Source organism: Arctopsyche grandis, chromosome 3 (assembly GCF_051622035.1).
Source record: "Arctopsyche grandis isolate Sample6627 chromosome 3, ASM5162203v2, whole genome shotgun sequence".
NCBI lineage: Eukaryota > Metazoa > Arthropoda > Insecta > Trichoptera > Hydropsychidae > Arctopsyche > Arctopsyche grandis.
In genome coordinates, this window is record NC_135357.1 from 31,591,996 (window position 1) to 31,617,771 (window position 25,776).

At 35.0% G+C, this 25,776-nt stretch overlaps 1 protein-coding gene across 1 annotated transcript; it reads left to right on the forward strand.

Annotated features, from left to right (window-relative positions):
- The first annotated feature begins 3,649 nt into the window (after positions 1-3,649).
- LOC143909197 (agrin-like) lies at positions 3,650-25,168 on the forward strand. The gene is made up of 12 exons (XM_077427100.1): positions 3,650-3,758; positions 4,367-4,417; positions 6,033-6,164; positions 6,296-6,443; positions 8,601-8,762; positions 9,205-9,348; positions 10,987-11,151; positions 14,402-14,563; positions 17,196-17,321; positions 22,689-22,865; positions 24,465-24,623; positions 24,993-25,168. Exons 1-12 carry the CDS (start codon positions 3,650-3,652, stop codon positions 25,066-25,068), a joined length of 1,611 nt encoding a protein of 536 aa, XP_077283226.1. The 3' UTR covers positions 25,069-25,168.
- Positions 25,169-25,776: the final 608 nt, after the last annotated feature.

Here is a 25,776-nt window from a genome sequence, read left to right on the forward strand (position 1 = left end):
GTTATGAAAAATATATTAATAAATCAAATCAGCAAATATTTATAGACCACTTCAAACAATCCATCAAGAGCGCCTTTGATCCAACCATTAATCTTGAACAAGCAAAATAAGGCTTCGAAAAGTGTATGCGCACAGTTGACACATAAATTAAGTCATCATCGCAAGAGAAATGTCTATTGCTCGTCGATTACCCAGATATTTTTCAAATTGTCGGCAATGATACTCCGTCTAACGATGGCAAAAAGTTGCATAGCTTCGATCCAAGAGACTGCTGGTGGTCTTCGACAGCATCTCTTTAAATCACTGGCATCCGGAGCAGAATACTTTACAAGCGCGCAACGAGTTCAGGGCCTCCACTTTAGTATGCAAGTCCTTCCTTTTAATTATCCCTCGTCGATTTTATAATGGACCTTCTCGATTTACCAAACCGTATTCATTCGACACTTTGAAGGTACGCCTTTGCGTTGGGCTTAATTACTTCACCTCTTTCAAATTGGCTTCTGTAGAAATCTTTCCGTGTCCCTTGTTTGTATTCCGATCGCGTTGCGTTTGACCTCGTTCGATTTGATTTTATTTTTCTGTCTTTTTCTCAGCTGTCAATCATTTTGCAGCTCGTATTAACTAGTCTTTGTTCATCCCTGGTCTGTGTGATTTATACGAGCCGGTATTGCTTAGCGATTTGCGGAATTCTGTCTCGTTGATTGATGCGGCCGGTGGCAACTGCACGTCCAAGTTGGACAAACGTGCATCTCTATCCATGTACCACTTTGTACAAAAACGCATTCTGATCATATCAAGGCACGCGTTGATGTGCACGTCACGTACATGATGCACTTATGCGCAAAGTATGTACATACCCAAAGTAAGGGGAACGAAAGGGACTATTGCCAAAAGTATGTATGTATGTAGCTCGAGGTATCTCTCGGAGACGGAATGTTGATTGGGTAGGATTTGAAGACTGGATGCTGAATTGATTGTAGGGTCCTAGACGGGGCCGTGGACCAGTTGGAGCGATAGAGTCATTATGTGGAGCAGCTGAAGAACAGCTTTGTGCCAGTGGACAAGACGGACGACACCGATACGCGTTTTTGTCGCAGGCGATCGCCTACTTCTTTTCATCCGACTATGCCACTAATAAATAACTTCTCGGAAGAGTGGCTCTGCGTCAATTAGATTTCGTTTTTGGCTCGAGTTTAACTACCCATCTACCCATATTGGGAGTGCGCTTGTTCGAATGCTGGCCAAAAATTAATTCGACACTTTTTGTGCACTGCAGTTCCGGATTTTTGATTTGTTACTCAGCGCCCAGAACTCTTCAATTAGAGTGATTCGAAGCTGTAATAGCTAGTGTGTTAATAAGCCAGTGGAATTAAGTTAATGGCTGTGTTTATTTGGCACAAACTATTAAAACAAAAAAATAAACGAATGAAATTGGGAATGCAGTACGATAGATACAAAAACATCACTTTGCATGTAGAAGAAAGATTTAAGCCCACAAACTTGAGTATCGAATTACAAAATACTAAACAAAGTTCAATGGACTTGAAAAAAGTATGGAACTTTGTGTGCTCAGCATAACTAGAAGAGGTAAGAAATGGAACAAATGGATGAGAGGTATGATAGGAATAGCTGTCATAGTAGAGCGAGTGAGAGGATAAACGACAATGGGTTGGACAATGCCGCGCCGATATGACCGATCATAAATTCTCATATACATACATATATAATATCCGATAGAAATTAAAACATTAAATCAAATTGTTCATTAGTTCCAAGTGTAGTAGTTCATAGTGTTCCAAAGTTACATTAGTGTTCAACACAAGAGTGAACCATTTTTGACAATATCGACAATAGTGAAACATTTTTGGTTCACTGTTGTCAATTTCTGGTTCACTATGAACACATGGGCGCAACATTGACAAAAATAGTTTATACAAGAGCCTAATTGGGGACTTCATACTTTTCACAAAATTATTTATTTATTAAGAAATTTTCGATTGCAATGAAAATAATTGAAACGTTTTTTTTTCAAAGGTATTAAAAAGACCGATCTACATACATATAAATGGGATATGTGTAAAGTAAGTGCCGACAAAAGTCAAAGCTTTATGACGGTTGTAGTTTTAGCTTAGAACGTTCGATGATTTCTTCAATATGTTCGATGAGTCAGCTAGAGATAACGAATCATCAGTACCGGTGCTGCTCAATTTTTTTCAAATAGACCTTTTTCTCCTATCTCCTAATAAACCTTATGTTTTATTAAATTGAAATAAATGTTGTGCCTTTTCAACACGCCATTGACAGAGTTGTTCTGCGTGGCATTGACGGGGCTATTCTGCGCGGCAATGTCACCAGTTGAATTTCAAGGAAAGGCACCAGTGAAATTGGTGATCGATGTATAAAAAAAGGCACTGGAATAGATGGATGAGTGTTGCTCAGAATACATACATTGTAGATGGGAAGTGTTTTGAGGCTTTCTTCAAGCAGTGTATGAATGGTGATCATGGACAGATAGAAAACTAACTAGTGTACTGGTAAATGTTTCAATGATGAGTACAATTTTCATTCCACTATTTTAATTTAAAACTATTTCACATGTCATAACCTCTTCTCAATTGAAAATATCCAATTGATATTTTTATTCCTTCGGGAATCAAACGGAAAACCACCAGTATAATTAATTTTAACTATCTACCTTCTGAATTATGCAATTATCTTCAATCGTCATAATATGATGAAACTGAATCATTGCTATATATAATATTATATGTATTTAAATACATTTGTATGTATAACATAACAAGAAGGCATAATAGGTTTCAAAAGTTTATGTTAGGTCGTTACAATATTACATTAAACGTTATGTAATAATTATTATATAAGACAGTTTTTTATGTACATATGTACATAGTTCAGTAGCATTTTAAATAAACATAAGTAAACCAACGTCTATTATATATTTATGAACTACAATTTTCAATTTTAATTATATATTTTTTCATTTTTATTTCAATCGAATACGTACACTTGCCTTTACAGATCGCCCTAAAGCGATGAATGTACTAATTCAGATACAATACAATAATACAATTAATACAAGCATTTTTATACTATGCGAATTCATACAAACATCATCGACAGTGACATCTATGGAGAAAGTTTTACAGCATTTTATTATAGAAATTGGCGAACCTCAAGACTTCGCAATAACTTGAGATTTGCAAGAAATATTGGAAAGGAGATGCCAATTTACATGAACCGTTTCAGTGAAAATCAGAAACATAGACAAACTTTGATAGGAAAAAATCGACCTGGAGTCACAAACCAAGGTCTGACCAGCGGCTACTAGTAGGAATCGAACCGTGACCACTCTGCTCGAAAGCATAATATGCTAACAAACTAGTCTACGCTGCGGGTTATGTATTATTACAACGCTGAAACTGAGCGCGTTTGACAATTGTCAATTGTCAAACGCGCGCCTTTGTTTCCATGCGCGCCTTGTGTTTCCATGCGCGCCATTAGTTCCTATGCGTGCCTTGTGTTTCCATGCGCGCCTTGTGCTTCAATGCGCGCGTTGCATCCTATTTTGCTACTCAAACTTCTCATTTATATACATACATACATACAAACGACAATATTTTGATACACCATGTGTATGAATCATTCAATGGAACGAACAAAGTACATACCGCTCATCAATCAAGAAGCCGAATTTTCTAATATGATTTATTCCACAGCTTCCATTCTAGCATACATATGTAATTACCTATTTGAACCGCATTAATAACAGTACATTTTTTAGGCCCGGCCTTGTCTACTTAACATTTTTACTTTTTTTTATTCTATTTCATTCGGCACAAAGTATTTCGCTCGGCTCCAGTTTTTGTCGGTCATGTGCAAAAATCACTTTCGTTATTCAAAACGTGTCCATCCGCTGATGATCGATACGTGTGTGTTGTTTGAACTCCAAATGAGCCGACAGATGTATAAAATGATTTTTTTCTCCCGCCTCATCAATTTTTGTGTTTGTTCAATGGCGTGTTGAAGCTCTCGCTCTTTTCCGGTTTATTATATATAATATATTATGTTATATATATTTAACGGGCCGTGTTTGTCGTTATCGATCTGACATCTCTCCGCAGAGACGTTATCAATTTACTATTGCAAGCACACATCCCTGTAATTTGTCATTCTATCTCTGTGCGCCATCTTGCAACATCTGAAATGTTGCCAGCGTGCATATTTTTCTGCGTCGGGATCGCGTTTCGCGAAATCTATGTATAATATGAATAAATTTAACTCTTTTAATGGTTTATTAATGTGACTTGCGGCTACTTATTTATTCCTGTAATCTTTCATTGAGAAGGTCTTAGAGAACGATACGTGAACAATTCCGCATTGTTCTGTTGTGGTGAAGGTAAATATTTGGTCCAAATAAAAGCATACCATTCTCAAAATATACTGAATATTCATTAATACATACGTATCGGTAAATGACGTGTCAAAAAATAATTTAGTTTTGGAAAATTAAAGCTAAACTTTTTCTTTCGAAATAAAATTATGATAATAAATATGTGCATATATAATAATACTATCACAAGATATATTAGTTATAATCCTGGGCTGAGGAGAGGGCGGAGGGGAAATTTCTGGAGCCCATGTTATTTGAAGGGCCCCGATTTTAGAGACAATTTTAACAAGCAAATATTGAAAATAATAAAAATAAATTAATAGCTGCAAATAATGAATAACTCCTATTTTCAAAATATTTGTTTGCCTGCGGCGCATGCTTTTTCTTTCATAATTGCTTAACATGTCCTAAAAGGGGAATATTTTATTTCCGAAGTCTCCACTCCCCCCCCCCTCCCCCTACAAAAAATACCGGAATTATTTTTCCCGGTATTCTCAACGGCTTTGAATTGATCTAATACACCATAAACAACAAAATTTATTTTAATATTCTCAAAAAATGTTGAGACCATTAAGCTTAAATATGATAAAAATTATGATTTATAACTATATCCCGTTCAAATTTGTATATCGCATTGCTAAAACTTCAGCATGACGAACTTTTTCGAACTATTAGATTCCCGTTTCATTCTGTATGGGTATTTAAAAAATTAAACAACGAATAGGACTCAAATGACCTATTTTGCAAAGCCCAAAAAATCCAATTATGTCAAAATACATACATATACATATGCTTCCTATTATATGTAGTACACTTGCTCAGTTTAGCCACTTATGAATCTACCAAACTATAGCAAAAAAAAAACCTTCATCGATTAACAACTTATTAAGAGACTAAGTAACCAAGTGTACGCATCTCGATAAAAAGTTCATTTTGGAAAACTGTGCATTTTTATTGTAACGTATGTAGAAATAATCATCAGTGTTAGGAAATATGCATTATCTTATATATAATTTCGAAAGAGACTTTGTATGTAAGAAAATATTGTTGGGTGGGATTTGGTTTGGAAATTTTCATGATGACATGGGGATAGGGACGGGGGGCGCCAGGGGCGAAGGCCCGGAGGGCGCTGGGGGCAAAGTTTAAGCTGTTTATATTACAAATACTGAGCGAAGCTGGGTAAAACAACTAGTTTTTTTATAAATATAAGTAGATACAAAAATGATCCAAATTACCAAAAATGCATATACTGTAAAATTGCCCCAAATCATCGTCCCTTTCCAGTTCTCGTTTTGTCCTCGTCTACTTTTGGTATTGTCACTAAAATATTTAGAACTAGCTGCTAAATCTATAGCTTTCCCACTTGTACTATTTCGTCTTCTGAGAAAGCGCCGAAGTCAAACCGTTGCCAAGATACACAGACATAACTAACACTAGGCACTATTGATGGATAAATAGTCCTATAAAACTTGAGCTATGAAACTGTGGGAGCTCACACGATACGAATGTGTGGTTCGAGCATTCCAATACCAGCTGAAAAGTGCCTCGTAAGGCAATGGCTCCTTTTGCTCTTGCATTCGTTGTAATTGAGTGTTGATGAGTGTGTTGTTTTGCTTTTCAGGGGTCGGTGGCGCCCGAGACGCCAACTGTCCTCGGATCTGCCCCGCGGCTCTGCAGGGAGAACCAGTTTGCGGCTCCGATGGTCTGATCTACCCTTCTTTATGCGACATGCGCAAGAAGACCTGTGGCAAAGGTAATAAACCGCTCGCGAGCAATTATCTGCCGTGCGCGCAGATAAAACTCTTGCACTCTTTCTGCTCGTTTTGCTCTAAAAACCCTCGCTGACGAGACAAAGCACTCTGACCAGACTCCTTTCCCTTGCAGGAATCAAATTAGCCACTGATCCGGGACTTTGCGTGAGGGCACAAGGCTCTAAGTGTGAACATCGATGCGCCACCGAGAGGGACCCAGTGTGCGGCACGGACGGCAGGACCTACTTGAACCGATGCATGCTCCAGGTCGAAATCTGCAGGTATGTGCAACGAACCATTTTATTTTCTTTTATTGAAAACTTTTGAATTCTGATCAGCGTATTGCCAACAATTCTATTGGCCTGAAAAACTCTGATAGGCGTTGTATTTTGAGCATGTACAAAGCAAACAAGAATACTACCCGCTAAGCCTTTCCAGGTGGCATTGAAAAAAAATGCATTGAACATGGGTCGTGTAATCCGTGTCTTTCATTTGTCGTCGTGTATAAAGACTGGCTTACACCGGAATTTCGGAATTTATAACCATAGCAGAATTTCCCGATGGAAATCACTAACTGCTGAGTATTTTAGATTGTGGCTTGGAATTTAGATTGTAAGCATTACATTTACATTACAGAAGATGGAACTAGGTTTGGAAAAATACTATCAAATATATAAATAAAAATTAATTGATTTCTTTTGTTTTATTTTATATTGTTGCAAAATATATTAAACACACCTTTACAAAACTCGAAATCCTCGGTGGTAGTTATCTAGGGTTTTTTTGGATTAGCTACAATTTGTATTCGTATTTTCTATTGGATTTCTATAATAAATAATTCTAGTTTGGAAATATTGGTGAAATTTTCAGTGTGGCGGGCTTTCAATAGAAAAGACGGCACTCAAAATGAAGCTCACTTATACAAGGAAAAAATCCTAAAAGTACATACATATGTATATGCCAAATCGGAATCAAACCACCTACTGTCCCAACTTAGTTTTTTAATCTCACTTACTCTCAACATATGTAGCTCTCTAGTTAAATGATTGTTTACCATTAAAGAGGTCATGAGCTCAAATTCCGGCTGAAATCGGAAAAAAAAATCTCAATGATTATGACTGCGTTTATCACTGCTTATTATTATGATTATTAAATCGACATCGACTATTTACTCTTGGAGTTTGTGAATTTATCTTAATTGCTGTGACGATTCCAATTAAATCGGTATCCGCGCCCTCATTTACAAATTAGAATAGACTGAATTTGTTGATTGTTGCAAGCATACATACGCTTGCGGTTTGCAATTTATATATTATACCTAGTAATTTAGACCTAGAATGCATTTTATAGTGTGTTTGGATATGTACGGTGTGACCTGGTCATGGCAGTATGGCATAAATAGAAATTTAAAAAAATATATTTATTAATTTCATAGAACATGAACACACGCCTTTACATATCGCTCCAAAGCGACGAGTACACTAATACAGATACAATACAATCAACATACATATGCATTTTATACAATGTGGATTCATACAAACATCCATAGTGACATCTATGGAGAAATTTTTGCAGCATTTTATAATCAAATTGGTGCTGAATAACTTTAGAACAGGAAAGGAGATATCAATTTTACAGGAACCGTTTCAGTGAAAATCAGAAAAATTAGCAAACTCTGATATTAAACGATTGACCTGGAGTCACAAACCAAGGTCTGGCCAGCAGCGGGATTTAAATGGGGCTCGAACTCGTGACCACTCTGCTCAAAAACATAATATGCCAACCACTAGTCTGGTTAATAACGAACATAGATAGCAAAAACAATGTTTGTAAAATTAATTTCAAATTGATCACAAATTTGAATTAACTTTTTGAATTACTAATTTAATGTAACTATGATATTTTTTTATAATTTTAAATTAAGTCTCTGATCCTATTCAGTATGACTCAAGCAATTTCTTTTATTGATTTTGATTTTAAATGCTTTTTATTATTACTAAATTATATTCACAATATATTGTATATCTATTTTAATAGCTACTGATCTACTGATCATTTTCTATTCTATAATTTTAATTTAATTTTGTTAGTGATCATAGTATTATATTATTATAATGTTAATATGTACAGCGTAATAGGAAAAAGAGCTCAAAAACCTATTTACAATTCTTATAAATGCTCATAACACATATAATACATTATATTAATTAAAGTCGATGACCTAAATCAGATTGTGTTTAGGTAATCTGTGTGTTATACCTGAAGGGTATAGACATTTTGTTGTAATCACCGAAACTCTTCACAAGTGTCTTAGTATGGTTATTCTTTTATGATCAACTTGCAATGTTAGGAATACTTCATATACACTTCCTTCCGGTATAGTATGTACGATTTTAGTGAATTTGATCTCATGTTAGCATTATTTCTGTTTGCAGGGTCGGAATAGCACTGTCACACGTTGGTGCTTGCAACAACATTTCAGCACACAGAGAGAACTGTCCAGTGGATTGTGGACAAGCACCCTTAGATGGTCCAATTTGCGGCAGTGACGGCAACGTCTACAAGAACACTTGCCAAATGAAACTGTTGACTTGCGGGTGAGTCCCATACAAGACGTAACGGGTCTACGAATTCGCATCTTTCAGCACTTCCTGGAAGTCTCCGAATCAATAAACGATCTGAGGCAAAAAAAAATAATAGAAAACGTTCACGACTGTTCATAAGATGTCTATCTATGTATCTTCACGAGCCGTACAAATTGGTAATGGGTCGATATCGCTTAACGGGGTCTCAGACGGACAGAACATCTGTCAGAGCGACAGTCTGGGATTTTTTCCAAACAATTTCGGACGACAAGACGCCGCCGGAAGTCGAGTCTTTTTTTGCGGCGTCAGTCCATCAGCCGGTGTGATGGACGCGCAATTAGAACCAACGGCAATTCGGATCAAGAACCTCGATTTTTTTCGCGTTTTTGTCAAGTTGAAAATTTTCCCATGCTTTTTTCTCGGTACTTATTGTTCTTGTTGTTTCTCTTTTCAGACAAGGTGTTGTAAGGACGAACAAGAAGTACTGTCAGACGACGAGGCACTGCAGGGAGTCCTGCTGGAGAGTGGCAAGACCCACCTGTGGTTCTGACGGACAATTGTACTCGAACGCTTGCAGTATGAAGTCTAAAAATTGCGGGTAATTATTTTAAAGTCTCATCTGTATCGAATGATGCATAATAGTGCATGTAGGGCAAAACTTCTGACAATTTTCGTCAATTTTTTTAATCACTATAAAAGTAGATATTTTGCAAAATATGTTTCTGATTTTTAAATGCTTTTTATTATTACGCAATTATGTTCACAATACATCTTATATCTATTTTAATAGCTACTGATCTACTGATCATTTACAATTTTAATTTAATTTGGTTAGTAATCATAGTATGATATTATTCAAATGTTAATGTAATAGGAAAAAGAGCTCAAAAACCTATTTAAAATTCTTATAAATACTCATAATACATCCAATATATAATATTAATTAAAAACTCTAAAGTCGATGATCTAAAGTAGATTGTGTTTAGGTAATCTGTGTTTATACCTGAAGGGTATAGACATTTTGTTGTAATCACCGAGACTCTTCACAAGTGTGTTAGTATGGTTATTAGTAGACACCAGATAGTCACAGTGCTATCCATTGTTCCATTGTTGTAAATCCTTTGTAAAAAAGGTTCGGCAAACCTTTAACAATGCATTTACAACCGTTGAACAATACGCGGCACCTTCTGGGTCCGGTGACTAGTTATTAGTAGAGTACGGACCCAAAACACGCCGCTCATTGTTCAATTGTTGTAAATGCTTTGTAAAAAAGGTTCGGCAAACCTTTAACAATGCATTTACAACATTTGAAGAATGAGCGGCGCGCTCTGCGTCCTGGCTTTAATTATTTATTTATTTATTTATTTTAAACAGACCATTGTGGCATAACAGGAATTCCTAAAGCGCCACGACAACCTTTGTATTGAGTTGTTTTAATATCTTTTACATGTATTAAATCGAAACTGCGTCTGTAATTCATTTCTGATTGGCTGTCATCAAAGTCGTTTCTGATTGGCTGGATTGGTCAAAGACGTTTGTGATTGGTCGGTCGTTAAATGATATTAATTTTTTCGATTCAAATAAATTAAATAATTTTTAATGGTTCGACAGTATACTAGACTGCATGTCCATTTCAAGTTACTTTTATTATATCCGTGCTAAAACGGAAGAGATCAACAAAAGTGGAACCGAGCGAAGCCAGGTAGCACCAATAGTAAGCATATAGAATCTGAGCTGGTTTCCAATATTATAGAATGATTATTTTTAATTCCAAGTTGAATCAACAATATTTGTAAGAAAGTCGATTTGACCGTACATTTTAAATTAATAAAAATAAAAATAGAAACCCCGTGACTGAGTCAATATTCTTTGAAAACTATTGGTATCTAAAACTTGGCAAGCAGATGGGTCAATACATTGTATGTCTGTGTGTATTGGAGCATCGTTCAAATCCACAATAGTAGACATTAACCATCCTCGATAGGGTTGATTTTCGCCTAGCACACGCCATTTCGAGCTCGTGTCTCGACCCAGACTATCTGCAATCTGGTGCAGATCCCGAACAGCGCCTTTCTTTATCTGATTGCACGGAATAAGATCAGATATGTGTGGCGCAGCGGTCGTCGCTTCCAAATATGATCCAGCATGGTCGATAACGACCGGTCCTAGATTGCCGCTTTTGCTTTTATTCGCTACTGCTGTTTTCCGCAACTGGTTGATTGTCGTTCGTTTCCAGGAAGCACGTGTTCGAAGTGCCGATGGCCTTCTGCGTGTCCCAGGAGAGGACCTCGGGTGGAGAAGCCTGCCCTTCGGACTGCAACACGGCCAAAGACAAACCGGTGTGTGGATCAGACGAAAACGTCTACAGGAACGAGTGCGAAATGAAGATGCTCAACTGTGGGTTAGTATAATATATGCATCCTGTGGCCTTGAATGCGCCATAGAATTAATTAAATCCTCCTAGTACATACTTTTCAACACAATCGACCCTGCACACGTTGTAAATAAGATACCCACAACTTGGTTAGCTGACTTTTGAACGTGCTATCTCCACATATGGAGTATTGGCATCCAACATTACTTTGCACATCAGCATGTGTGGATTCGTCATTACAATTTGCTCCATCAACTTATACTGAAGGATACAAGTACTTGTAGTCGTCATCCCATTTATGAAGGCTCACCCCCACTCTACAAAAAAGTGCGCACGCAATTATTATTGCCCTTGCGCACATTTTCTAAATCGTGGGGGTAGGCCTTTATAAATGGAATAATCTCCATGCTGTTTTAAACATTAAAATCCAATTCAATTTCGTTTCTAAAAGTTTTATTTAATTTGACTATTTTAGTTTATTTTTTGTTGTTTCATTATTTTAGACTAGCAAAAGTACTCAACTCCGTCAGAAATATAATAAATATAATTTGAAGCTATAATCCATCTGCTGTAGGAACACGGTTAGGAAAAACGTACTGCTGTCCCTTACAACGCTTCTTGACCAATAGCATTTTTTTATCTTTTATTCAATCAATCAATGTACACAATATACATATCAATAAATCATATATACATATAAGTTAATACATAATTCGAAACCATACCTGACATCTATGGTCAGACATTGCAAGCATCGTATACAATACGATCAATAAACATCGCATTCAAGACGATCAATAATGATTTATATACAACAATACGAATTTTATACAATAAACATCCACATAAACATCTATGGAGAGAAACCCGGCAAATCCTGAAATATAACACAATAACTCAAGATTTCGCTAGAGAAAGCCAATTTTGTAGGAATCGTTTCAATGGAGATCAGAAAAATTGGCAAAATCTGATAAGAAACGACCGATCTGGTTACAAACCAAGGTCTGGCCATCAGCAACCAGTGTGACTCGGACTCATAACCACACTGACCATCGCATGACCTGCCTACCACTATTTTATGCTGCTGGTTAACATTATATTTATTAGCACATAGTAGAAATGCAATTGGTCAAGATACGGTGTAAGGGACAGCGTGTACGTTTTTCCTGTGCTTTCCTACACGAAGCAACTATAAGTCACATATGTTAATTGTCGATTTCACTTGAACAGTCTTACCAACCCCCTATCTAAATCATTAGAATGGGCATTGGTAAGACTGCGTCTATGTCTATCAAAATGGTGTCCAGTCAAAAGCGCTCGGTACAAAAGCGCCCCGACGTAACCACCCCGACATAACATCTCTACGGTCGCTTTCCTTGTGTCTGAGAGTCATGACTTTCCTTTCTTCTAATTTCCATAATACGGCCCGTCACAACCCTGTCGCCCTGTCCTGGTCAGTCCATCTTGTTAGGGATTGTCCTTTTCCTCTGTTTCCCTCAACGAAATAGCCGCGAGGCGTCAAAAAAACGGAAGACAAAACCGCGAGATACAAGCAAAGCGTGCAAAATCGTGCCAGAATATATGTTTTTTTTTTATTTTATATATATACCAGGAAGGCCTTACAGGTAAACCCTAATGCGCCTTCCTGACCAATTACAAATTTACAAATTACAATTCAGCATTTTTTTTATATAAATCACTGAATTACGAGACACTGTAAAACTCGTAAATCAATGAGACATCTATTAATTTGTACACAAACTTATTTATTGTACATTAATTAATAACAAATTATAGTTGACATATTGTATAGGAGGGATTTTTAGCCAATTTTTTTTTTTTTTTTCGGGAACCGTTTCAACAATGAAATCAGAGAGAATTGGCAAACTATGATAGGAAACGATCAACCTGAAGTCACAAATCCAGGTCTTACCAACAGCATAGTCTAAAAAATCCATTTTCATTCGAGGCTCGTGCCCAGGGATCGAACCCGCCGCCTCTCAACGCTAATCGGAAGCTTAAGAGGGCTGTACACCCGAAACCTTAATTTTGTTACCGTTCCTTTCTTCGATATATATATTGAGTGTATGTATATATTGAGTGAATGCGACAGTTGCGCTTCGACCAGATAAAACGTATTTTAAATTGACAAAATCGAGGTTTCGTATTCTACTATTTTCACCTCCAAAACTGGACCAATTTTTAAAAAAAAATCATCATCGGTATGAAAAAGATACTTTCTGTGCATCTATCGGCGTATTTTTTTAAAATCGACCGTTAAATAAGCACGCTGGACCCGTTTCGAGGGTGTAAAAAAGAGGCGATTTTATAGATGTTTGGCGCCTCCTATGTCCTATAAAAAATAATTAATCAAAAAAATAAAACGATAGATGCACCCCAATGGTGGATATCCATAGCATATTAAAAAATAATTTCTCTAGTGACATAATTGAGGAAGGGAGAAGTATAGTACGTTTGTATGGACAAGGTGCTGCTGTACAGCCCTCTTAACGACCGAGCTATGCTGCTGGCTGAAATATATGAAAAATCATTTTAATTTCGACTTTATTTGTAGAATTTTAGCGGTTTTGTCTCCAGCGGCTTTGACGCCTCGCGATTACATCGGGGTACCATCAAAATAGCATTAAAACATAATATATGTATGTTTTTTACACAAGAATTTGTAACTCAATGGATCCTTTTGCTAGTAGTTCATAAATAAGTTTTGGCAAACACCGTTTGAAACTCAAAAACAAATAACCATAACTTATTTTAATTCTATGAATCAAAGGATTGCTTCAGTTGGTTTATTATAGCAATGAATGTATCAAAATCGTTTTAGTATAAAAGACGACGATGCAATCATTTTTATTATAAAAATGATATAAAAACGTTGATTCGTTCGTCTTGTGTGGTCTTCTTAATGGACGAGACCTTTAAGAGGACTGAATTTAAATTTGACTCAGACTTCCTTGAAGAATGCTGATTGAAATTCCTAAACGCTCTCCGCTTTGAAGAAAAGGTCCTTTTGTGTCCCAATTTTTGTTAAAGGTCCCAATATGTCCCCCCCGTCATACCGGATTATCCTTCCTTCACGTCTGACTTCTACATATTAGATTCGCTCCAATGCAATGCAACGTCTAGTCTTTTCTTTTGGAATTCCTCAACCTCCCTGTTACAAAACTGCCAGCCTGAAAACGTGACCTGACAATCACGCAACTCTCTGGCTCCTAGTCCTTCTTTTGTCCGACTTAAATATGTAAAATTTTGATTCCAGAACCGTCTCACGCAAACGGGTCATCAAAGTGGAGATGGAAAAATGCAGAAACAAACTAACCAAGTGTTTGAAGACCAAATGCGGCCACAGTTCAGATCCAGTTTGCGGCACCGATGCGGCCACATATCAAAATCTCTGTCAATTGAAAGTCGCCACATGCCTGTGAGTACTTACATAGCATATTTAATTCACACGACGCCTTTCACTCGGAAGTTGTGATCAAAAAACCGAGATAAATGCAAAGTACTATATTTACATTTAGAGTCGCCACAGCATCTCCACAAGTTTTTATCAAATTCAACATTCACTCTGTGTTATTCTTTTAAATGATCTGTAAACTATATTTTAGACGGAAACACATCTCTGTAAGCTCATACAAAAATAACATGCGATTATTTAGTTTTTTCTGAGGTTCAAGCGTTTTCTCATATACTATGCACATAAGTAAAATTTCTCAACCATGTACAGGTGTATGTATGTACATACATATGTAACGAGCTCGTTTTCTAGTTATAGCGTAAACATTTTTTTAAATATAAATGAAAAGTCCTATCGTCTCAAATTATTTAACAATGGATTCGTAAAAAAAAATGGTTCTCAGAACGCCATTGTATAAAAATTTATATCAGAAAATTTTAGCTCGTTTATGAATTCGTTTTTGGGACGATTAACCAAACGTACATACATACATATGTACATAGGTATGTATATAAGATTTCAAAATTTCATCAAGTTCCATTATGATAAAGAATAAAAAATCGATTTAAATATAAATGATTTTTGGCGATAGTATTTTGATAAACGAGTTCAACTTTTCATATTATGGAAATACTACTTGTTTTACCCGGCTTCGCTCAGTATTTGTAATATAAACAGCTTAAACATGGCGAATCTAATAGTAAATGTTTATTTGGTTTTTTATTAAATTTATTTGAAACGAAAAAAAAATATATCGAATCGTCGTCATATAAACTTTAATTTGTTTTCGATGCTACCAACCAATATTATATACTTAGATACAAAGTGTCTTTCGAAATTATATACATATACATATTAGATGTATTTTTGATGAAATTATTACTTTGTGAATTAAAATAATCCTCCCTCGATATAAGTTTTAATATAATCACATTAAATAGAAGAAAACGAGCCATAATTGCACTTAATGGTATTCATAACATCACAACAGTATATGAATTTTTAGTTAGCTGGATATTTGGCCGAACGGACATTTGTCAGGCTGACATGTAACCAAATAAAATTATTAATTCCGTAAGTTTATTTCCGATTTGAAAAAAAATTGAAAAACAGAAAAATTCATTGCAGAAAATTATTGTATTTATTATATTATAATGTAATTTTATGTTTAAAAAGTATAAAAATAATCGTAAAAATCATAATAAAAATAAATTATAAAAGTGGATGAAAAAAATAGTCTTTTTACTATTTGCTAAAATATGAGCTCTACAGAAAAACCTTTCGAATAAACTTTATAGACAACAATATTTTCTATTAAAAGCCACCAATGCTTTTGTTGTAAAATCGCAAAATTTGATTAAATCAAATTTTAAATATAGCAGCTTACGTATTATCTTTCTATTCCGGCTAATTTGCAATTATATTCAAGAAGTAATTTATTATTTGTAATTATATTCAACAATTAAATAAGTTTTCACTTTATATATTAAACATAAGATTTAGAGTGAAAATGTTAATAGATAATCATCTGTTAACCGTGTGATTCATACAAAGACAGAAAAGATTTATACGTATGATTTAAATGCGGTAGCGATAAGTCATGCTTTTGACTGTTCGCTTGCATATTCTTGTTGATCAATGAATCAATGCGAGAGAAAAAGACAGCTATATTTTCGTAAGCTATTGTTTTCGTCGCTTTTGGCGCGTGGCTATTGATTTATGCAGTCGCCTGTTGGCCTTACCTATGTTCGTTTGCTTGTCGATGCTTGTCGTTATTTTTTAATACAAAAATAGTCAAAAACATGCTATAGGACTAAAACTTTTTTATGTTGATGTGTAAAATGATTAATAAGATATATATTGAACCCATTTGTATTGAGAAAGTTGTATTTTCAGTAAAAAATACTGAGGTCTTGAAAAAATACTCGACCCCGGTTCGGGACACTCGTTCGATCTCGACGCTCCGTCCTTCAAAGGTTAAAATTAAATTTAAACAGATAAAAATTTCATTCCATCAAATGTCCGGTGGCCGAAATTTTCAGTACAAACCTAAAAAGTCAATTTTAATTGTGACAGTCATTAATAAATAAATAATACAGAACGGTTGTAGAAATACGAGACAATTTTTTTTGGATCGTTATACGGGGTCCGTATAAGTGCCGAGTCACATTCGCGATTGCATTTCCGAAACGCATAAATTGAATCCGGAATTTTTATTACTCGCGTTTATTTATTTTTAGAAATAATTTATTAGCATGCCATCGACAGAGCCGCTTAGCTATGTAAATTCGCCAAGGACACTGCTCTTATAACGTTTATTAATAATGTACATAATTAATACGACCTCACGTTGAGTTGTGTGTTTTTAAAAATGTTACATACGGAGTGTTGAATAATGAAACTAAAATTATTTATATACTTGTGTCGGCAATTAACGGGTTGCGAAAATCGCGTGTGTCGAATGACGTTGCGTGAGAATTACCGATACAAATTCGAATTGTAAAATGTCGCCAAATTGAAGAATAGTTTTAATTTCATTGTATTTTTTTTGCTAAGCTAACCTTGCGTTTATTTATTGTGTTCTTTTCGTGTGTAGGAAAGGGATACAGATGGCACATATGGGAAATTGCACTGAAGTCTTGAGGCCTACACCGTGTCCCAGCGGTTGTGAAAATGAAGAAACTCCAACCCCAGTTTGCGGATCGGATGGTAACGTTTACAGGTAATTTTTTTGTATTTCAAGGTAACTTTTTAATCCTTGCTCTTTTCATTTCTTTGTTTACATTCATATTTATTACGCTATAAACTGTACGAACTGCTGATTAATCAGTGGAAATTTTTAAAATTTTAAGCCCCCGTGTTTGCTTGAATTATTGTATACAATTTGCATTTTTTTCCAAGGTCACATTTTATTTTTATCGACTTGGTTTTATGTCCAGGTTTTGAAATTTTCAACTTATCTTAGTCAAAATTGTTGTGATTTTTTTTTTAATCTTTTCCAATTCTTCTTAAAATATTTCATAGAATCTCCTGATTTTACATCTTATTTATCATCTATATATATAAAATTGAATGTCTGTGTGTGTGTGTCTCGAATAGGCTCCTAAACCACTGAACCGATTACGATGGAACTTTCAGGATTTGTTGTATGCATGTTCCGGAAGATTACTGTGAAAAAAAACGGGAATAAACATCTTAATAATAATATTCGTAATTACGATTTTATCTATATATGTAAAATTGAATGTCAATTTTATTTCAATAAGTCCAGAATCTCGGAAAAGCAGAATAAACGCCACCAGTATTTTTAAACGCAAAATATTTAATTTTTTGCGAAATATTTCTTGAAATGAAGAAAAATGGACTTACGTATAAAATATTCACCAACAACCTCGGTCGATGTTGAACCCTAGTGAGCTTTTATCGATAAACAGTCCTGCAAAATCGAATAAAACCAAAAAAAATATTTTTATTCAATATTTTGCGCGGCATTGTCCGAGTTGTCAGCGCGGAACTGTCGGAGCGGGTTTTTCGGCGCGGGATTGTCGTGCGCAGCTTTGTCGAGTCTCCGTCTATTGTTAACTTCGTAGAAAACCTTTTAATTGCTCTCTCGCACTGAGCCTTGTTGGAATGTGTATTGCTATTTGTCATTGCCCTAATGACCAACCTTCCTATTATTATAATATACAAATAAATAAACTTTCTTCGATACGTTTACAATTCATGGTATGTATTATTCCGATCACCGATGTACGAATATCATCACAACACAAAAATTATATATAACGACTATTAAAATGCACAATTAAAACTCATACACAATAAATTCAATTTCAAAATAAAAGTGCATTTTTCGCCAATAATACAAAATAATACAATACTAACCAATAATACAATTTTTTTTCAATCGAATATGTACACTCGCCTTTACAGATCACTGCAAAGCGACGAATATATGTACTTATACAGATACAATACAGTAGTATGTACAATTAATACAAGCATTTTTATACAATGCGAATTCATACAAACATCATCCACAGTGACATCTATGGAGACACTTTTGCAGCATTTTATTATATAAATTAGCCAACCATAAGACTAACTTGAGATTTGCAAGACAGATTGGAAATGAGATGCCAATTTACAGGAACTGTTTCAATGAAAACCAGAAAAATTGGTAAACTCTGAAATAAAACGATCGGCCTGGTCTCACAAACCAAGAACTGGCCAACAGCCACTAGTGAGAATCGAACCGAGACCACTCCTTTCGAAAGTATAATATGCTAACCACTAGCTCTCGAATACAAATTTCGAACTTTTCACTCGTTATAAATACTTTTTGTCGAACTTTGACCTCACACAGGTCACTCGTTATAAATACTTATTTTAAATTTTGACAGCATCGTTCAAATGGGTACATAATATTAAATTTATTACCAATCGAGTTTACATGACGGACTTGTTGCTTTGAAGCATTAAAGGGCTTTCTTTGTCTCGATTGCGACGCACACAAAATAGAACTTTGAATATTTCATGACCTGTTAACGAAAATCCTTCGGCGATAATTAAATATTAAATATTGACGGTTGATCGCGAGCCGTCCATGAAATTACAAACCCAGTCTATTTCCAACGTATCGAACTCGTACTCATACATAATATATGGACTCGTTAAAGATTGAAAGCTCTTAAGTGCACAATATCGAATATTCTAGTATTCGTTTTTTTTATTACCGTCGTAATGACGGCTATTAGGTCAATTATAGTCAGACAATTATTGACGTATGTACCGTGAGAACAACTGTCTGTGTCGCGTACAATAATTTGAAATTAGATATATGTATGTAGAAACGTCGTAAGTCATACAATATGTATGTATGTATAATATACTAGTATTTTTAGTAATTATGTTTGTACTATGTAGTATCAAAAGTTGTACTATTTTTTTAAAATTTTGCTTATTAACCTGGCGGCAGCTCTTGACGTATCCTTATGACGTAAATTGTATTTATAAAAGTTTTTTCATTGTTGTTTGTTTTCATATATAAACATGCTATATTTTTAATTCATCTCATATTTCTAATACATTCGACTAATGGTGCTTACGGACTAAACCAACGACGATTTTGGGCCAACTTTTTAACCAGCAGTAGCGTACAAAATATCGAAATAAAAATTAAATTTTAAAATTGAAATTAAATATCAAAATCAAGCTAAAGAGCGAGATTGAGCTAAAATTAGACCATCGTTGATGTTTTGAATTGCAAAAATGTTTTGAATTACGACGATACCGCATTTAAAACCAGAGAAATATTATAATTTCTCTGCGTACGAGCGAAAAAAAATATTGTTAAAGTCGTCACGAGATGTTACTGTATTTCCACTTGGATGATCGATAAAAAAAAACAATTCATAAAAAAACGCGGTGTCGGATGTCGGTGATTTGTCAAAGGGTTTTTTTTTCTTTCGTCGAAATAAAATTAATAATCACACATTATCCGATAAATTTTACCTCTGAAATGATTTAATTACTTGATTTATTTCGACGAGAGAAACAATTGAAGAATAAAAAAATCCGTTTGATGTGACCGACAACACCCCGGGTTAGCAAAAATCGTTGGATCACCCATACTAATACATGATATATTCTCAGTAACTGCGCATTACGAGGAAGTAAAAATAATAATTCTTTGATTTTTTTTCGATCTTAGTGCGTATCTTCGTAAGTCAAAACATCTTCGACAAACAAAAGTCGAGGATTACCTGTATGTGATTGTTGATGATCTAATTTTAGGTCAATCTCGAAAATTTATTTAAATTGGGCATGTTCTGTTTTAACTTTCAATATTTAATTTTAATTTTAATATAATGATTATAATTTTATTTTGATACTTGAATTTAATTTTAATATAATAATAATAGTTTTAATTTTGATATTTAATTTCAATTTTTAAATTTAATTTTTATTTCGATATTTTGTACGCTACTGGTTTTTAAAGTTGGCCTGTGGGCCGTTCGTTGGCTTGGTGCGTACGCACCATTACTATCATGAAGGTCCCATTCATATCCCTTATATTTATTTATTTTACACATATGTACATATATGAATGTATATGTATATGGTACAGTAAGGGCGAAATCACACAGGGAAGAACGGCACGTCGTGTGCAAGGCTCCCCGCTGTGGATGGTCTCCTACATTTCTTCAAGTATGGGATACATCGTTATCGATCATTGTCAAGCAAGCATACAATTTTACCGAAAACACTCCTGAGGGTCAATTTGGGGTGGGCGTGCTGGGCGTTCCATGAATATGTGAAAGGCACGGCCCATTTTATTCGCATTTATAAAAATATCTAAAAAAAAACCACGTGCCCCGTGCATCGCTGTGTGTTTTCGCCCTAAGAGTGTCAAATCTCGAATCAGTATTCACTGACAAGTAAGTGTGTACACTAGCTTTGGTTTTTAGTTAAGGCTTACGATGCTAGATTCCGCAGATACTCTTACTTGACAAAGTATACACTGACGCGCAAATTCATACACTAGTACATAAATCTGTTAACGAGTGAAATTTGAGTGGTTTGACAGCTGACCGGAGTTTGACGTTGCTCTTCCAATGAATGTTATGCTCAAGAATATAACTGGTTGTGTTCAAATAACTAATTTATTGTTGAATTGATAAGAAATATACCATTATAAACAAGGTTAAATCCACTTTAGATGTTTTACAATTACATACATACGATTTTACTTACGATTTTAGGGTAGGCAAATTCAAGATGTGCGTACATACGTAACGTAAATACGTACGTAATCGTAATCATCGATAAAATCGAAAAAAAAAAATTGATTCCGATTAGGATTCAAGCCTATGACCTACTAGTAAAAAAATATTTTTATTTAAGTACTAGCTGAACCCGGCATTCATTGCAATGCCACAATAACGCATGCAATTCCCGTTCCCGTTCCCGTTCTCGTTCCCGTTCCCATTTGTCGGAAAAATGCAGGCAGCGAACACATTTGAAATTATTCAATTGTATGTTTATTTTACCCTAACAACGCAGGTCGCGACGCAAAAACATTTAAAATTATTGCGTTGCAATGCCACTCATTCCCGAATGCAAGCTTCCCGGAAATGCATACAACAAATCCTGAAAGTGCCACCGTAATCGGTTGTATGGTTTAGGAGCCTATACGAGACAGACAGACAAACAGACATTCATTTTTTACAAACCTCTTCTTACTTCAGAAACAATTTGGTCGTGTGACAAAGTTTGGGTTCTTATCCGATCGTTTTCAAACTTTGCCATTTTACTCGGTTTGGTCATCAATATGAGTCGAAATGACGTCCGCCATTACGATGGTGAAAAATAGTCGTAATAGACAAGTTTGAAAATATTCCGTCATATTTCTTCTTGACGTCTATCGTCCGAATTGATCGTTCAGATTGTTCGTTCAGTTTTTTCGTTTTAGCCTCTTCTTACTTTATATTTTATTTTTGTTTTAATTTTTTTATTTTTCAATTAATCATGCACACTCGCCTAACAGATTGCTCCAAAGCGGCGAATGTGCTAAACAGATTAAGAATCGATAAATTATATAATACATATATTATTAAATACATAATTAAACAAATGGTCACATTATTTATTATGCAACAATACGAAATATTTATATTTCAATAATCATCCATAGAGACATCTATGGAGAAAATCTGGCGAAACCTAAGAGATAATAATAACTCAAGGCTTTTCGCAATAGAAAATTGGATAAGAAAGCCAATTTTACAGGAATCGCTTCACATCAGAAAAATTGACAAATTCTGATAAGAAACAACCGACTTCGACAAACCGAGGTCTGGCCAGCAACGAAACTCCAGTGGGAAGCGAACTCGTGACCCCTAGCACGAGGGAATACAACACTAGACCACGCTGCTGGTTACTAGAGCACGTCGTATCCCTTTTCGCCGCCATCTCGCTATTTCAGATTTTAATTGTTTAAACGCCTATAACTTTTTCTTTTTGCACTCTATATTTTTTTTTATTTTATATATGTACATAGATTTACGTATATTTATACACATTGCAGATCTGAATGCGACATGAGAAAGGCAACGTGCGGACAACACGTGGTGGTGGCTGGAGATGCTCACTGCAGGAACACGGCGAGATGTGGTTCCCCCTGTCCAAAAGGTGGTCCAGTCGTATGCGGATCCGACATCCGCTTCTACAGGAACGAGTGCGAGATGAAGAAGGACAACTGCGGGTCAGTACACGTGTGCATGCAAAGTTTCGCAATTCTCGCCGCTAGGTGGTGCGCGAGTGCACCGATTGGCGAAATAACCCCATCAACTCACCGCACGTTCCGGTGACACTCCGTGACGATCGATTTGGACGTGCGTGACAGCGCCAGATCGCGTGCCAATCGTCGCTGACACGACAGACACGCCCAAGCGGTTTATCAAAACGTAACGAAATGTTTATCCGAAGCTTCCGCAGAGTCGCCGTAAGCGAAACTGAAACGATAATCATGACATGGTTAACTTGGCTAATTCAATCAGGGCGATGTGATAGCTCTACTAGTCTACTGATACATTTTCGACACGTCGTGTTTTTGACATGCGTGCCATTGTTCGTATACGATATACTACATATTAAATGTTTTTCCAACTATATCATTGCTTATAGCGGGTTGACACGATACGAGTGCACTCAGACCGAGTCCGCTAAATGAATCACTCGGACGTTGCCACGTTACGAGTAACGTCCGAGTGACCAAATTAGGGCACACGGTCTGAATGCAATCGTACTGTGTCAACCCGCTATTATATATGTACAATCAATCTTGGGACTATGTAATGTCTATCACATAGATCGCTCACTATTTTCTAACTGAAGGATATTCGGCTTTACTCTAATTGAATAATTCTTTTGGCACACTGGCAATACTGTATATTTTCTAATTGATGAACTACGGCTTTTTTGTTGTCCTAATATATAGCTTGTTTCGATGAAAAATCCTAATGAGACTTACAAATGAAACGATCTATTGTAAAGACAAATCATTGGGCCTATACATCCTAATAAATCAAAGGATGTGTTATACAATCGAAAAGCTCAATTGGTAGGCATATCTTTAAAATATGTAGTATAGGGGAGAAAGGAATAAAATGACAATGTGGTTTAATGCACGACTATTTAATGTGAAGTGAATCAGGAAGGAAGTAAAGTCGTAGCCACCAACATGGTCGAGTTGGTCCAAATTCGCAGGATGACAGCCCAATCTCGACCATTTAGAGCCTCTACAATAGTTTTAACACTTGCTTACTGTTATAAAAAAACTGCTAGCCACTGTGCTGGACGACAAGCGTCCAGTTAAAAATGTGTTTAAATAATGAAATATCGGCGAGGTAAATTATTTTAATTAACTATAAAAATCATTTTATCGTGTCTTAATTGTCAAATAACAAAAAAAATAATAAACGTCTGAAGCAGAGCCGTCATTCTAAGGCAGATATCATTCTCATACTGACTGTTGAGCGCGGCGTGCTAAATTCCCCCTCTCTCTTGCATCTGTTTTTATTATTTCGGATTAAATAATTCGAATTATAGAGATTTTTATGAGATATGAAGAGATATAATAAAATGAATATAAAGACCGTGCATTCAGTATATTTGGAGAAATCAAATAAAATATAAATCCTGGTCACTTGCTATCCATCACAGTGCGGCAATTGTTAATGAAAGTTCACTCTATTTTTATGTTACACCAAAACTAAAATACAGAAAAGTCTGAAAAATATGGCTGACTTTGATTTTTTATCAATTTGAAGCATGCTTATAGATAATTTTGTTTTCATTTCAGACGACACGTGTTTGTAGTACCTTTGAGCCGTTGCCTTGCCAGGTTCCACTTCAACGGATGTGCCAGAATCTGTCCCACAGAATATGATCCAGTTTGCGGAACTGACGATAAGACTTACTCCAATCGCTGCTTCTTAGAGATGGAAAACTGTCGTTCAAGGTAATATTAGCTTTATTACAAAAATACTTTTACTATATGTTTTTACATACCTCCTTTTAGCTTCACTTACGATCATAATTCAGGAAAAAATTTGCCTCTTATCCGATCGTTTTCATATTTTGCCATGTTGCTCATTTTGGTCATCAATATCAGTAAATGTATCCTCCGCCATTACGATGGAGAAAAAAAATCGTTTTAGACGCGTTTGAAATTTGAATATCTGAAAAGTGCCTGACGTTTATCCAGTTTTTAGTTTTAAACATAGATGGCGGTAGTAAAATAAAATTATTTGTATTTTTATTCAAAATAATAATTTTATATACAAATTATAGACTTAATTAATTAAATTGCATGTTTAAATGTTTACAGGAGTCTGGTGCAATGGAAGCATTTGGGAAGTTGCGACCAACCACTGGCCGAAGAACCCAAAAATTATTTATATTAAAATTGTAGTCGAAAACTATCATTAATTAAAAGAAATGTTTCGATGATGAAAAATTACATTTTTTCACGACAGCCTTATTTTTCAAGGTTTTTATATACAATATATTTAATGGAAAAACGAAAATTTCCATCAACTCAAAATATAATAGCGCATATTTCTCCAATATTACTATATATAAATATTTAATGTAATTTATTGCCATCCAGTACTGCCATTTTAATGGATTTTTATTAGGTGTATACGAATCTTTCGAAAACGTATGTATTTTAGTAACGAAAATTAATAAAGTATTGAGAAATGTGATTTAAAACTCTTCCATATTTATTTAGACAAAGTATAATAATAATAAAAAAAAAAAAACAATAAGTAGTAGTTATGATAATAGGTCCGCTTCTAAATATTACTACAATATATACTATACGTATTTTGAAAATTTAATTTTAAACCTACGTTAGATTTGTAAGTTTTTTTTTTAATATATTTTAATTATATATATATATACGACGTGATAATGTGTGCTTGTGTAGTTGTAGGATCGTGTGAGTGTGTGTATGTAAACTGCCAATTTAATTAAGTTATTTATTGTTACTTACTCATTATTCGACTTTTTATATGTGTATCGAATCTCATTTAGTCCTTCCATTATATTTAACATTTGAATGTAAATAATTTATAATGATTTGTTATAAATTCAAATATATTATTAAT